Raw genomic sequence first — 16212 nt, 5'->3', positions numbered from 1 at the left:
CTGCCCTCAGCTCCCTGTATCTTCAAGGAGAAAGTCAAAAGGCCTTAGTGTCAACACAAAGCCCTTTCTGCCCTCTGCCTTCCTCCTTTCCCTCATGACTCCTTCCTGTACCTAGAGCCAAGGTCTTTGCTACTCCAGGCGTGGTCTGTGGACCAGTAGCGTGCGCATCACCTAGGAGCCTAGAGAGGTGCGGATGAATTTCAGGCCCCACTCCAGCCCTGAACATGAAGCTGAGTTTTAACACGGTCTGTGGTGACTTGCACACACATATTAATGTTTGTGGAGCGTTGCTCTATGGCTTGTGCCTTTCCAGCCATTTCCTCTCACTTCTGCTTGGGACTCCTAGTGCAGTTTGCTTTAATTTTTATCCATGTGCCACGTGTTTTTTTTAAAAAACCAACACTCGAAGGCGTTTGTCCCTCACACTCCTTGAATCTCACTCCTGCTCTCAGTATTTTAAACGCCATGTATTAGTTTCCCATTGCTTATAAAATAAGTCCTGGTGATGTCATGCACAGCCTGTGGCCCCAGTTAACAATACTGCACTGCATATCTGAAAGTTGCTGAGAGAGATCTTAAAAGTTCTGTCACAAGAAAAACATTTTGTAACTATGTGTGGTGACAGATACTAACTAGACTTATTGTGGTGATCATTTTGCAGCATACATGAACATTGAATCATTATGTTGTACACTTGAAACTAATATAATGTCATGTCAGTTATGCCTCAGTAAAAAAAAATTCCATTGCCGGTGTGACAAATCACTACAAACTTAGTGGCTTAACACAGCACAGGTTTATTCTCGTACAGATCTGGAGGTCAGAAGTCAGAAATGAGTTCGAAGGGGCTAAAATCAAGGTGTCAGCAAGGCTTCCTTCTGGAGACTCCAGGGAGGAATCTCTCCCTTGCCTCTCACAGCTTTCCTGGGCTGCTGGCATTCTCGTTCCTTGGCGTGGGGCTGCATCTAACCTCTGCTTTCATCCTCACACCTTCTTCCCACTCTTTGACGTTCTTGCCTTCCTCTTACAAGGACCCTTGTGATTGTATTGGGCTCACCTGGATCATCCAGGGTCCTCTTCCATCTCAGAAGCCTCAATTTCTGCAAAGTCACCTTTGCTAGATAAGGTGACATTCATAGCCTCCAGGGATTGGGATGTGGGCATCNCACACTCTCCTAGCTGTTTGTTTTGTGGATTCATGTATCTCTTAATGTACGTATTGTTCTTGCTTGACTAATCAAGTTTAGATCTTGTTCATTTATTCCTTCCCCTCCATTCTACTAATATAATTATTCAGTATTTCAGGCTTTCTCTTACTATAATGACTGCATAATTATTTTTCTCACTGCCAAGCCAGTTAGTATGTATACTTTACATTTTCTTCCTTTTACAACTTCTTAAAATTGTTGCTTTAACATTTGCTTGGTTTCCTCTGAACGTTTGACTGACTTCAGATTTTGTGACCATTCTACGAAGCGTCTCTGATGCAGATTTCCACACAATTTTCCATTTTGTGGCTGTCAGATAACTTGTCAATTTCAGGTTTCGTTCCCTCCTGGAGACCTCCTCCTTGCATCCCTCTTCTGCCTTAGCCTGGCTGGCTGTTCATTTGGCCTCCTACGCGGCTGTTGTTCTGGGACTTTCCTTTCACACAATAGTTCTCAACCTCCTCCACACATCAGAATCCTCTGAGGGACTTTAAAATTCACTGATGCCTGGGTCATACCCCCAGAGATCCCGCTGTATTGTGGCCTGGGCTTCAGGGCTTTTCAAGCTCCCCGGTTAGTTCTAATGTGCAGCCCAGGGTGAGAATGACTGTTTTAAAGTCATCTGGGGACTTGTTTGTATTGCTTTCCTATGTTGGTTCCCCTGATTTCTAGGTCTCCTGTCTTCTATTTTCTTGTTTTATTTCTTTGTTTTGATGGAGCATATTATTTAGTAGCTTCCCCAGAGAAGACGTATGCTCAGGTCATTGAATGTCTGAAGCTCTCTTTATTTAGCCCTCACACTTAGCTTGTAATTTTCTGGTAAGTAATCCAAATTGGAAATAATTTTCCTCCAGAATTTTGAAGGCCTTTCTATTCTACTTTTGAGTATTTATTTGTTCCCAAGAAATCCAAGGCCCTCTGAATTTCAGTCCTTATATATGATGGCTTTTCCCTGCTTCCCCTGGAAGTATTTTAATATGTTCTTCTTTTTTCTGGTATTCTGTAATTTCATAATGATATGCCTTAGTAGGAGAGTCATTAATATTCATTTTTAGTCTGGAAACTCATTTCTAGTTCTAGGTGATTTTCTTGTGTTATTTCTTTGATTTATTTCTCTTCATTTTCTCTAAGGAATTCTTACTGAAATCCTAGGCCTCCTGGATTTATCTTCATTTTTGTGGGGAAAAAAGGCTTTTTTCCTCCTTTAATTTATCTTTGCCATTTTTTCCTACCTCTTGGCATATTGGGTTAGGGAAAAAACTGTCTCCTTTCCTGTCACATGACTACCACACACACCCTTCTGATGCCAGATGTGTGGGGACTTGCCTCACCCTGAGTAATTCTGTGACACCAGCTGGGGGTCCTACAATTTAATTCAGTTCTGACACTGTCTACCTGGAGGTTCCCATCGGTAAAGGGCTCAGTGCCACAATGCTGCCCTCCCCTCAGATGCCAAATTGCAAGTAGTAGGTCCTCAGGTTCCGCAACTTCTATCCCACATGACTACAAATTGGGGGTTCCCATGACCCCCTTCCTGGGTTCCATTAATTTGCCAGAGTGGCTCACAGAACTTGGGGAAACGCATTTACCAGTTTATTAAAGGATACGATAAAGGATAGAGATGAACAGCAAGGTGAAGTGATATTAACTCCATATCCAGCCCTTCTCCCCTCTCTGGGGGATTGGAAGGTATGGGTGGGTCTGAAAATTCCAAGCTTCTAATTGTGGCTTAGTCTTTCTGGTGACCAGTTCCCATTCAGGCACCCACCCAGTGAGCTTCATTCTAACAAAAGATGCTCCTAGAGCCATTATGGCTTAGGAAATCACAAAAGTTTGAGGAGCTCTCTTCCAGGAACCAGGGTGGAGGTGTGTGTGTGTGTGTGTGTGTGTGTGTGTGTACGTACACACTTGTATTCTTTTTTCTATCATCTCACACATTTTCTTGACTCTCTCCTAAATATTTTACTGATCATCTTTTTGCAAGGGGAGGGAAGATCTTTTTACTTTTCCGAGAACTTCTTATTTTCTCTCTGTTACTTTTTGAAAATAGCAGCCTGTTCTTGTTTCATGGAGAAAATATCCCCTTCTGGTTTTCAGAAGAAACTGTACAGGGAGCAGAAGAAAAGTTCAGAGAAGGGGGCCCAGAGGCTCACTACTCAGTATGCAGCATTTTATACAGGCCTTCCATTCTCAACCCAGGGCTTAACCACCGTGACCTTCTGTGCTAGGTGTGCCCAATTTAGTTTATCCAGAGAATACTCTTCTGACTTACTGTCTGGGCTGGGAGAATTAGCGCCTGAATTGTCAGGGTGGGAGCTGGCATAGGTACTTCCTACTGTCCATCTGTCATCCTTGGTAGCTGTGGCATCCATGTCGTGGGCCCTCCTGTCGCTCTGTGGAGAAAACTGGCTTCTTGTGGATACCTCCTATCCCCCCAGCATGCCTTGTATTTTGTTCTTTCCTCTTAGTCCCTTACCATTTCTTCGTCTACTTCATCTTCATAGATTTTTGTCTGAGAATATAGATATCCCTTGGTTTCTGAATGTAGAGTTTCATTTTCTCTTCTGTTTAGCATAATAAATTTTTAATGTTTATTTTTGAGAGAGAGAGAGAGCAGGGAGGGGGGAAGTGCAGAGAGAGGAAGACACAGAATCCGAAGCAGGCTCCAGGCTCTAAGCTGTCAGCACAGAGCCGGACACGGGACTTGAACCCATGAACCGCGATATCATGATGACCTGAGCTGAAGTCGACGCTCAACCGACTGAACCACCGAGGCACCCCAAGTTTTGTGTAATTTTTGAGAGAAGGATGGTGCAGAAACATTTTTACTCCACCATCCTGAAGTGGGAACTTAATGCTTGTCAGGGGTTAAACTGTGGACTCCCCGCCCACCTCAGAATTCATATGTTGAAGTCCTAACCCTCACTACCTCAGAATGTGACTTTGTGACCTTTCTTGGATATTGGGTCTTTATAGAGGTAATCAAGTTAGAAATGAGGTCATGAGGGGGAGTTGTAATCCAACAGGAAAGGTGTCTTTATAAAAGGGGAAGTTTGGACACAGAGACAGACATGCATAGAGGGAAGATGGTGTGAAGACACAGGGAGAAGATGGCCATCGACAAGCCAAGGACAGAGGCCTAGATCCTTTCCTCACACCCCTCAGGAGGAACCAACGATACAGATACGTTGATTTTGGACTTCAAGCCTCTAGAACTGTGAGACAATTTGTTTAAGCCTCTGTTTGTTTGTTTAAACCTCCTGGACTGTGGTACTTTATGCAGCCCTCACAAAGTACTGCAACGCTATTTTCATTAGTTCACACAGTGCCCCTTCCCCTGCTTAGTTTGATTCCTATTTACTCTTTAAAACACAGCTTAGTGTCCCCTACTTTGAGGAGGTGCTCTTGATCCAGTTTAATTAAATGTCCTTTTTAGCTTCTTCTGTCGTAATCCCCATCATGCTCTGCTGCAATCATCAGCCTTCGTGTCTGACTTCCACACTAGCCTATAAGTGACTTGCTGTCTGAGATCATGTCTTATGGCAGTGCTTGCACATAGAGGCTTAACTAGTACTTATTGAATGGACATATTATAAGCATAGCTTTTGGGGTAAAGCAAGTAAAAAGCATATTTTAGTTGAAAACAAAAATTTAGTGTTAGTATTATATTAATACTTAGTGAATACAATGTTTTCAATACAACAACAGTGTATGTGAATACAATGACAGAAATTGCTGGGATTTAGAACTAAGAAAAACAGTGATTAAGAGGTCCCCCCCAATTATTTTTGAACAGAAACTTCCTGTCCTGCCTGGGACTCACACCTTGGTAAGCGTTAAGATTGCAAGTTACTTTGAACTCTTCATAGTTGATGTGCCATATGGTTTTCCATTTTCAATGACATTTTGTGTCTAAACCCCCCCCCTTTTTTTTTCTGAATCAAAAACTAGGACCCATATTTTGATAAAAGACCAATTAAATGGTTAAGTTTTTTTTTTTTTAATTTTTAAGTGTATTTATTTTGGAGAGACAGAATGTGAGCAGGGGAGGGACAGAAAGAGGGAGACACAAAATCTGAAGCAGGCTTCAGTCTCTGAGCTGTTAGCACAGAGCCTGATGCAGGATTTGAACCCAGAAACCGTGAGATCATGACCTAAGCCAAAATCGGACGCTCAACCAACTGAGCCACCCAGGTGCCCCTAAGAAGTTAAGTTTAAAAGGAAGGTATACAAATAGAATTTAGGTTTCTCACTTAAGCCATCATATCTGCATTAACTAAGTATATTACTACTCCTTTTACTCTCTTGAGTAGAAGATATGTCCCCTGGTGCGTTTCCGTCTTGTAAGTCTCATATGGAATATTTGTGATAAAGACTAGCTTTCTTTAGTGTAAAATGAAGGGGTCACCGGAAAATCACTCTCCACCTTCAGTGTCTTATCACAGTCCTGTGTTTAGGATTTAGATAAGAGAAAAAATCCTAGGATACATTTGTCTAATGAAGCGGGGTTCGAATATGTGAGGAGTTTCTTAACACAGCTGGAGTCCCACTATTCTAAGTGGTGGTGCTATAGACGATACCATTCCAAGAGCCTCTCTTCCCTTCTGGCAAGTGCCTGTTATTTGATGGAATAGGGGTTTTTATAGTGACATAAATGGGGAAATGAATTAAGACGTGCTTGAGAAAAATGATAGTAAGGAAAAAGGCGGGAAGCAGCCTTCATAAGCTTTATGGATTATTAGTGCGAAGAACTAGGCCTGAAATATGTAGTCTGCTGCCATGCTGCTGCTGGTAGTTTTATGAGAACAGTGGAATTTCCTGCATATTAGCTTATCAGGCTGCCCCCTCTGCCTTACAGAGGATGGGCTGCAAATCACTGTGAGCAGAGAAAGCGTATGACAAACGAACAGACAAACGCTTGAAATCTCATAAATTCCAAAATCCGTGGTCACTCCCGCGGTGTGTGGAACCGGCCGTGGTGGGCCAGTGGGGCTGAAGCGTCTCTTACTGGGTGTAGGGTTCTCCTGAGACTGCCCCCTGAGGCTCTCATGCAGCCACAAGTAATGACTCCTGTGTTCCTGAACGGCCTTTGTTTCCCTTCTCAGAAATAAAAATAAGCTTCAGGTGCCGATTAGGGATGCAAAGACTTAGAAAGAAATGCATCTCTGGAATTCTAGGGTATCAGTCACCAGTTGACAAGCTACTTAATAGGGTACCATTAATGAGCAGTAGGCATGTCGGTGCTTCTAAAGGCACTGTCTCTGTTGCTTGTCTCTGATATTAACTGATCAGCTGCTTGGAATATATACATACATATATATATATTACAGAAGAGTATAGCTTTAGTTGAGAGCAATATCGTTACTGGGCAAGGCCCACTTTCCAGAATTTACATGTGTAAGGTGTTGAGTTCTCTACATGTTGAAGGCAGCAGCATTTTAGCTGAGCAGCTATGCATACGAAAGGCTGAAGGAAGGACATTCCAGGCAAGGATGAGAATGGTGGATTCCGGGCTTCAGCATCAGGTAAACAGGAGTTGTAGATCCATTTTCGTCTCGTGATCTTGTCAAGTCTTTCACGTATCCAAGTCCATGTCCTTATTCACAAAATGAGGATAATCTCTACTTCACAGAATTTAAAGGTTAAATAAAGCAATAGAAATAAAATGCCCAGCAGTTTAAGGCATTGACACCATTGTAAATGAGGTAAAGACTCGAGTTTCCTCCTCCTTGATTAGCTCATTCTTAGTCCAGTTCCTCTTCATGCTCTCTCCTTCCCAGAATCTAGTTAGAATTGTTGTGAGTTAGTTGGAATATTCTTGAAAAACATATTTAACTTTCCTTTATTTCAATCCTTATCACTAGAAGCATAAACTATGTTGATTATCTCTGAGGGGACATTTTTTAAGCTTAATTAAACATTTAGATCATCCTTTAAAATGTGCTGGATGATTATGCTTATACTAGCCTTCTTTTTATATACCCCCAGGGGCATCTCAGACACATGCATAAATCACTCAGTAAGCGAGTGTGTATGGAGTGCTTACTGTATGCTTAGTACAGAGGCTGAGTTATTAGAAGCAGTCCCATGGTAGGGAGACTAGTAAATGGTGGTGACGTCTTTTCCTATGTTTTTTTTTTTTTCTCCCATACATTTACAGACCAGAAGCTGGGCTTACAGGGATTCTCTAAAGGAAGAAGAAAATAAAAAATTGCAAAAGATGAAGGAGGAACAACGTCAGAAGGTATTTACAACACCTTGATAGTCACTGCTAATTATTGACTTGTAGTACTGGATACGTGTTAAGGTTTTCTGAACAGAAATATTTACATGTATGAAAATTATGGGAAAAAACATTAAATATAAAAGGTGAGATTTCGGTGTGTTTTAAGAGTATGATGGAGTGTGGTCAAAGCTTTGGGTCAAAACTCTCATGATATTTAGCCTCATGGGGTGCTATAGTACGCGTGCTTCACAGAGAAGTTCTAATTTACAAAATATAATCCATCTCACTGCCATTTTCCAAACCAAAGATAAATGAAATTACGAACTGTGTCCAGAGAATAATGAATAATAAATGTTCATACAAAGTTATGAAATCGGCATAAATATTCATATTATACATATATTATGAAACACATATTAAACACATTGTATGTGTATAAAAATATACATATTATAAAACAAAGATACTCTACACATGTATACAAATATGTGAGGTAGTCCAAATTATTTGGAGCAACAGAACTCAGTGAAATGAATGCAGAGCTTCGTAAGAAGAGTGCTTACAGGGTAATTCTCATTGGAATATAAGACTTCCGGTATGATACGGAAAACATTCAGTGTTGTGACTTGATGGTCATGCCTGCCTTTCATACATATGCTCAGATGGGGCCAGAAGCCCCTCAGCATGGGATGAAGAGATGACCAGTGGTTCGCTCCAAGGCGCCACTTCATTCCAGATCCTTTAAAGAAGCAAAATAAACTATTCAGCTAGTTGGACACCATTACATTCCCCGTCATTATTTTCCAACTTGCCATATTGGTGGCTGATAAATCCTGTCCTTTTTTCCAGAATCTCTCTCAAATATATTTCTTCATTTGTACAATTAACTTGACTTCTAACTCCCCTTTGATATCCTTGATTCGGTTCAAATCTTTTTCCTTATGTCTTTGCTACAGCAACATAGTTTATTATAGCAATTGTGTGTAAAATTACCTTATGAAATAGATGGTATGTATTAATTGTCATTGCTATAATCTGACCCTTCGAAGTGCTGCCCTGCATACAGCAGTGGTCAACTCCTTCCTTGTTTGTTGTTTCCACCGGCACACAGTATAAATGACTGTGTCACTCAACTGCTTTGTGCATAGAAGGTAATAATTAAATCATTGAAAGAAATAATGGAAGTTGTATATATAGTTATTAAGTTACTATGTAAAAAAGGAAGAAACCAGGAAACATTTTTATTCCTTGGTGTTTTTTAAAATATCTTTTTCTTTTGACAAAGACCTCATAATGAACGCACAATTAGATAATATTATAGTCACAGTCTGTAGTAATTAGCACATAGAAGCTAGGTCTGGTATATACTTGTTGTGTATTTTCAATAATGTCTGTCAAGTGATAGGTAAATGTTAGTCTGTTTCTGTGACCTTTAAGTCAATATCAAGTCCTGAGGTATTTAGATACTGAGGAGAATGTTGTGAAGTCAGCGTTAAGATATGATTTATATAAAAGTAACTTCTAGTGAATTTTAAATAGTACTTTATAAAGTTTCGTGGCATATTTGGAACGTGAAAACCGTTAGAAGTAGAATATTTCATAAAGAGAATGCTCAACAGATTAGAAAATCAGATCTGGGATTTAATTTTCAGGCTGAGCAGTTATTTTAAACAGTGAGAATTAAGCTTTTTATTTCTTAATCTTGTTTTTCTTCTAGAGTTAGACAAATATTGATACATACATATTTTCTGGTTATTGATTGAGCATATGTTTCTTTTGCATAAATTATTTCGCTTTACCTACTGTAGCTTTCAGTAAAATGAATAACTTTGGCATATACATAATTCCATCATTAGAGTTTTCAATAACAGCAGAATACATAAGGATATTTACCTTATTTTTATTTCTTTTCTTTTTTCCACTCTGTTATTTACATGTCCACAGAAGGGCATTTCTTGATGGGTAGAGTCTCATTCTGTATCACTTCAATGATTTAGCTTAAGGAAACAAGGATCATGTTTATGGGGGGAAAAAAAGAACACAGGGGGAAAAAAAGAACATGTATAACATCACATCTATTCACGTGTTTGTTCTTTTCATTCATTCAACAGATAATTAGTGAATTTCCTCTATGAAGTGATTCATGAGCAAATAATCTAGGTTAAGTTGAGGTGGTAGCACATTTATTTTGTTCTCTTTTCTCTTTCACATTCTTTCCTTACTCTGGACACAGGTTCTTCCTTAAGGTTAACTTTCAATATTTTACATTTAATTCAGTTTTTTCTTCTAGAAATTTTTTTTTATAATTCCCCTTTCCCCCATACACTCAATATAGTCTTTTCTTTTCACTACTTTGGGTATGTGTATGTGAGCAGATACACTTACTCTTGCCTTTCAAAAGTTACCCCTTCCTTGATTCTATCCTCAGATACTATCTTTTCTGCTTCTAACCAGAAAAAAAAAAGACAGAGACAAAGGTAATCTTCCTGTAATCACATCTTTATTAGACATTTTTCCCTTTGTTCCTTATGTTCTGGTTTATATTTAGCAATGATCATACTGAAACTGTTCTCCAAGGGTAAATCCCTTCTGACCATTCAATTCAGTGGTCTTTTGCAATTCCAGTCTCTCTCTAACTCTGTAACAGTATTTGATACCACTTTAAAACTTTCCTTTTCTGGCCCCCCCCTTTTTTTTTACTCTATTCTGGTGAATCTACCTCAGAGTAATCTATCCCAGTATTCATCCATCCATCCATCCATCCATCCATCCAATCAACAAACATGTATTGAGCTCCTCTTATATTTGGAGACTTTTGTAAGATGCTAGATCAGAATAGACAAGAACCCTAACCTCTCAAAGTTTACTTTTTAATGGAGGAGATAGACAACTAAAAGGAGACAAGGAAATAAAACGCTATACTTTTAAATTTATAGTGATCAATCACTTTGTACTAATTAATGCTGTGAAGGAAATAAATTGTGTGTTGTGATAACTTCAGAGTGGTGTATCGAATGCTGTTGATTGCCTGTCTTTCTCTTAAAACCCTGATTTTTTTCTTCAAGTATACATTTTACTTGGCATGGGGCATGTTTCAGAGAAGGCAGGCACATCCGGGTCCCAGGGATTCAATCCCAAAGGGCCTAACTGCTCCTGGGAGATCCATTCTCCTCAGCTGTGATTGGTTCAGCTATGGACATAGGAAATAGTTCCAACCAATGAGACTTACGGGAAACCTGTCATTTAGTACAGATTTTTATCAATATGAAATGTACTAGTCTTCCTATTCAGTGATTTTCAGCTTAATTTCTTTTTTATCTTTTTCTTTTGTATGATTCTACTATTTTCTCTTCCAGCTTTTTTGTTAGAATTTATATGGCAATTTCTTTTTCCATCACTTAATTTTAACCTGTCTGTGTCATTTGGTTTAAATTCTATTTCTAGTGACAAAAAATGGCTGATTTTTTTTTTGCCCAGTATCATAGTCTCTTTTAATTTAATATATTCTCATTTATTGTGATTCCTCCCCACTCCCCAACTCTCCCCAGTAGTAAGAAATTTCAGTGTTCTTATTTTTAATCTTGTATGACCTTTGGCCCATTTAATTTCAAAATATATGTCTCATTTTAGGGAAATTTCTCTTTTATATTTCTTCTATACTGTATCTGTTATTTCTGGGATGTGTATCAAATGGATTTTGGAAATCTGAGACCTGTTCTTTATATCTCTTAATGGTTTTTCTGATACTTTTTCATTGTGTTCTGGGAGAAACCTTTAATTAGATCATCCTGCTCACTAAATTATTTCATAAGTTTCCATTCTGCTTCTTTGGCACATGCATTTAATTTGTTGATTTACCAAGATTGCTGACTTTTTCATAACCGTATTATGTTTTAAAAGTGCCACCTTCTTTCTAATCTCTTCACTGAGGGTATTTACACAAACATTAAAGTTTTCAATTTACTCTTTTAACTGTACTTTTTCCCTTTCCATTTTGAGTTTTATCTTTCATGGCTTTCTCTCTCAGATGTGTGATTCTTGGTTGTCTTGTTTCTTTGGGCATGTGCCAAGCCAGGCGTGTGGGAGCTTGTCTTCCTCTTTTCTCCTAGAGTCAGTAGGTGCCAAGGTCATTGTCCCATTTCCCTGAGCCAGACACCCCTCTGTTCACTGGTGAGCCAGTGGGCCAAGTCCGAGTTGTCTGCTGTGCAGTGCAAGTGTGGGAGGGGAAAGGGCCCACCACCCAGCTGCTCTCACTGCGCTCCTCCGACTCAGCCTCTTTTTTTTTTTAATTTTTAATGTTTTTTATTTATTTCTGAGAGAGAGAGACAGAGAGAGAGAGAGGGAGACACAGAATCTGAAGCAGCCTCCAGGCTCTGAGCTAGTGGTCAGCACAGAGCACGATGCGGGGCTCAAACCCATGAACCGTGAGATCATGACCTGAGCCGAAGTCGGACGCCTAACCGACTGAGCCACCCAGGCGCCCCCAACTCATCCTCTTAATGACCACCTCAGTATTCCCTCTTGGAGGTCTTTCAGAAGCACAGCCTAACTCAGCTCCAGTTTATCCCGCACCCTCACTTCCCTGTGTAAATTATCCTGCCTCCTTTCTACCATTCAGGAACTTAAACGAAATTCTGATTTTGAAAAAAAAAAAAAAAAAATTCTGATTTTGCATGTTTATTGATTTTTCATATAGCCATTTGGAAAGTAAAAACAAGCCCAAAACTAAGAAACTACTGAAACAATTGGGTGACAGAGGAAATTATTAGAGAACAGATAAAAAATTATGGGAGCATTTTATGGGGGACGCTTGCAAAGTTGTATTCTGAGATGTTGCACTCAGAAAAGAAAAATTGTAATTTTTAAATCCAATCAGTACTAAAAAAGAAATGAATTAAGCACCCAATCTAAGAATTTAGAACAGCAGACTGACACTGAAGGAAGTGATTAAGATAAGAACATAAATTAATAACAACTTCAAGAAACAGCTGTTATAAAAATCCAACAGATTGGTTTTTGAGAAGGTCAACAAAATGAACAAATCTATAGCAAGTCTAATCAAGAAGAGATGAGTAAAATGCAAATACACAACATTAGAAATGAGGAGTAGGACCATACGTTTGGGAAAGATTAAGCTCATATTACTACAGATAATGCTATGCTAATAAGTTGAATATGTGGATGACGTGAACGATTTTATAGGAAAATATAAAACTCTAAAATGACTCAGAGTTAAAATACATAAAGACAATTGAAAATGCATGTGGTTTCTCAAGTTTTCTGAGAATGACTCTCCCTCAACAAGCTCCACTTGGAAAATTTTACAGGCAGGTTCACTGGAATTTTTAAGGAATAGGTTTTTTTTCCCCCCTATGCTTTACAAATAGTTTCTGAACAAGGAAAGAGATTAATTTAGAATTAACATTGAACTCTAATCCCAGTGATGCCACAGCCTGATAAAGGGAACACAAGCATGGAACTTGTAGAAATTAACATTTGTGGGGCACCTGTGAGGCTCAGGTGGTTAAGCATCCGACTTCACCTCAGGTCATGATCTTGCAGTTCATGACTTCAAGCCCCGCGTTGAGCTCTGTGCTGACAGCTCAGAGCCTGGAGTCTGCTTCAGATTCTGTGTCTCCCTCTCTGCACCTTCCCTGCTCACCCTCTGTCTCTGTCTCTTTGCCACTTCCCTGCTTGCTCTCTCTCTCTCTTTCTCAAATATAAAATAAAACATAAAAACATTTTAAGAAATTAACATTTGAAAGAAAATTCTAGAGAATGGTATTTTTTTTCTCTTATATAATTTACCAAGGCAAAGTAATGTTTATTTTAGGAACATGAAGATGGTTAACTGTATGTTACAACTTTTTATATCTTTTCCCTCTGGTAGGAAAGGTAATGAAAGAAAAATCCATAGGACCACCTTTTTAGCTGCAAAAAAAAAAAAGGCATTGATAAATTTTAATCTTTACTACCAATTAGCAACAACAAAAAAACAACTATGGTGAACTAGAAATTTAAAAGATTGTCTTAACGTACATATAGTCTTCCAAGACAATAACCAACATTAATTCAATGGTGAAATATTAGAGCAGTAAACAATATCAGGCTATCTGCAACCCCTACTACCAACTGGCACTGTTCTGGAAATTCTAACCCAGTGCTTTTAAGTTAACGTTATTTGATGGACAACTTTTTGTTTTTAAGCTAAAAACTCTTAGGATAGCTAGGAACAAAGTTTGTTTCAGCCAACTTGATAAGACAAAACTAAAGGAGCTTTTCTAATTATTGGAAATAAGTTATTATTTTTGGATGAGAGCATTTTGCCTGTACAACCTAAGAGAATCCACTGAAAAATTATTAGAACAGTGGAATTCAATAAAAAGAATTGGTTATAAAATACAGGAATCAACAACTTTATCAAATATTAGCAATAGTTAATTGGAAAATATAATGGAATAAAAAGTCCTTATCAAAACGCAACTATGTAAAGAAATTGCTCTTTTCCCCACCCCTTCCAAAAAGTGAATAAGCCAAAAAAAAAAAAAAACCACCCAAACTTTCCTATGATACGTGTCAGAATAATGTAGAGATGGTTGATGCTTCCAAGTGGTAAAATTCAACTGTAGTTCTATCCAAATTCATTTGTGAAGTTAGTGCAACTCCAATAAAATTGTCAGTGAAATGAGGTGGCTTGAAGACTGTTTCTACATTTCAACTGTGAGAATAATCATAAGACTAAACATGAAGCTTTACAGAATATGGATAATAATTTGTGTGTGTGCTGGGGCAAGGAGAGCTTAAGGTATTAGCTATTTAAAAATATCTGAAACTCCCTTGTACTGCCGTGCAGAAGAGGTGAACTGAAGGGCTCTTTTCGATATCAAATTCTAGTTTCCTAAATGTGGAAGTATTAGATATAAAAAGTCTAAGTTTGTTCTGTGGAAATAATCAGAGATCAGAGACGTACACAACATGTATGTACACTGTTGTTTATTTTTAAAATAATCTTACTGGGAAGTTTGCAACTATTTGTTCGGTAAGAGAGGATTTGAGGATTTTGAAGTTCAGAATACCACGCCGCAACTGCTACTGTGCTTTAATGATGTGGGAATATGATCACCCATATAAAAATGAAACAAATACATTTTATAAAGTGGACTCTGGGTGGCTTTTGAAACCTGCCTCTTCTTGTTGTACTTTGTGCAAATTACTTCGTCCCTCTAAGATTTATTATGTGCAAGAGTTATTAGACCCGTGATTCTGTTTCTAGCATCAGAGAGAGCTTGTAGAAAGTTTATCTTAATGCCTGGCACGTGGCAAGCCTACAAATGTGGCCTGGGGTGCTGATAAGAAGTTTGTAATCTGTGTGTATAAATCAAGAAATGAGGGAAATACATGGACAGGTTATCGGTAGAGAGATTTTTTGAGTGATTATTATGTCTGCCCTTTATTGTTTCTGTATTTTCTACACTTTCTACAATGAACAAGTAACTTTTATGAGAAATATTTTTCTTTTTTTTTAATGTTTTATTTATTTCTGAGAGAGAGAGAGAGAGGGAGACACAGAATCTGATACAGGCTCCAGGCTCTGAGCTGGCTGTCAGCACAGAGCCCGACGCGGGGCTCGAACCCACGAACCGTGAGATCATGACTTGAGCCGAAGTTGGACGCTTAACTGACTGAGCCACCCAGGCGCCCCGAGAAATATTTTTCTTAAAAGAAGAAAGTTGATGGGAAGTATTTCTGTGCTGGGAGAGAGCTGTGTGACTCAATGATTATTAATAGTTGGAAGTCCATTTGTCTTTATATTAAAATGATAGAACAAACAATTAGTAAAAGGGGGAATATACGCTATTGCTATATTTTGACTCCCTATTTTACCCATTAATATTTACTTCCTCTGATTTGGTTATCTCAAGTTTTTCAAGTAGTTTCCACTTTGTTCCCTAGTGAAGGCCATCTTTGTCCTTCTGGGCAAAGGGGTTACTGTGGGGGGGTCCCTAAAAGCAGGAGTTCTCGGAACTGCCCCTCCCTATGGTGCTTTTCTCTTATATTAAAAAGCATTCAAAGGAAGGAGTCCTTTAACATTCATATCAACTCTCCTGCTTCTACTGCCCTTTTCCTCTTGAGTTGAGAGAACATCCTCTCCTGGGAAAAGTTTGTCCTGGCCGGGCGATGGCACTTTAATGTTTACATAAAGCGGTCAAGCCGAACCATGTCAGAACACGCCTCACTGGGATTCAGACATGATTTCCAAATGACCCTATCTTAGTCTTCAGTTACTGCATGAGAGCCTTGCTCTGGGCATCTCTTCCATTCTGGCCTCAACAGGTTTCTCCAGTGTCCAGCTCGCACCCACCTAGCTGTTGTGTGGTTGACCCTTTGGTTCATTGGACCACAGAGAAGTGATTTTGACAACCTCTGGCAGGAAGCGGCGAGCCCTCTACTTCTTGCTGTTAGCTTGGGCCCCACCCCTGATCCTTGCAGCCCCCCAGCCCAGCCGCCTGTCCTCTGGCGAGAGCAGCTCCCCCTACTCCCTCCAGAGGGGTGAGCAAAGTTAGAGGCACGGATTGCTGTGTTGTCTGCATTTACCTCCACCACTTTGGCCAACGTTTACAGCAGATTCTGCTCTTAGCATCTCCAAAATGATACTGTGTTTATCCTATTGCTTTAGTGCCCTCTTGGTATGGAGCTCTGTCAACATAGGGAGATGTGGGAAGACATGCTGTCTTTCCTCTGGGAGTCTTCGTGACACCCTTCCGTTATTGAACGACA

The 16212-nt window shown here is 39.3% G+C and overlaps 1 protein-coding gene across 3 annotated transcripts in view; it reads left to right on the top strand.

Annotated features, from left to right (window-relative positions):
- The window catches only part of EPSTI1 (epithelial stromal interaction 1), a 98268-nt gene that overhangs the window by 54986 nt on the left and 27070 nt on the right, over positions 1-16212 (top strand). For 2 of the 3 annotated variants that reach the window (XM_077778765.1, XM_077778763.1), the window contains exons 8-9: positions 5005-5037; positions 7369-7452. In XM_077778765.1, coding sequence (XP_077634891.1) covers positions 5005-5037; positions 7369-7452 — 117 coding nt within the window. The remainder of the gene's footprint in view (positions 1-5004; positions 5038-7368; positions 7453-16212) is intronic. The other variant, XM_077778764.1, reaches the window with a different exon arrangement.

This window comes from Crocuta crocuta, unplaced genomic scaffold (genome assembly GCF_008692635.1).
Source record: "Crocuta crocuta isolate KB4526 unplaced genomic scaffold, BGI_CrCroc_1.0 scaffold586, whole genome shotgun sequence".
Lineage (NCBI taxonomy): Eukaryota > Metazoa > Chordata > Mammalia > Carnivora > Hyaenidae > Crocuta > Crocuta crocuta.
This window is presented reverse-complemented; position numbering and strand designations above follow the sequence as displayed.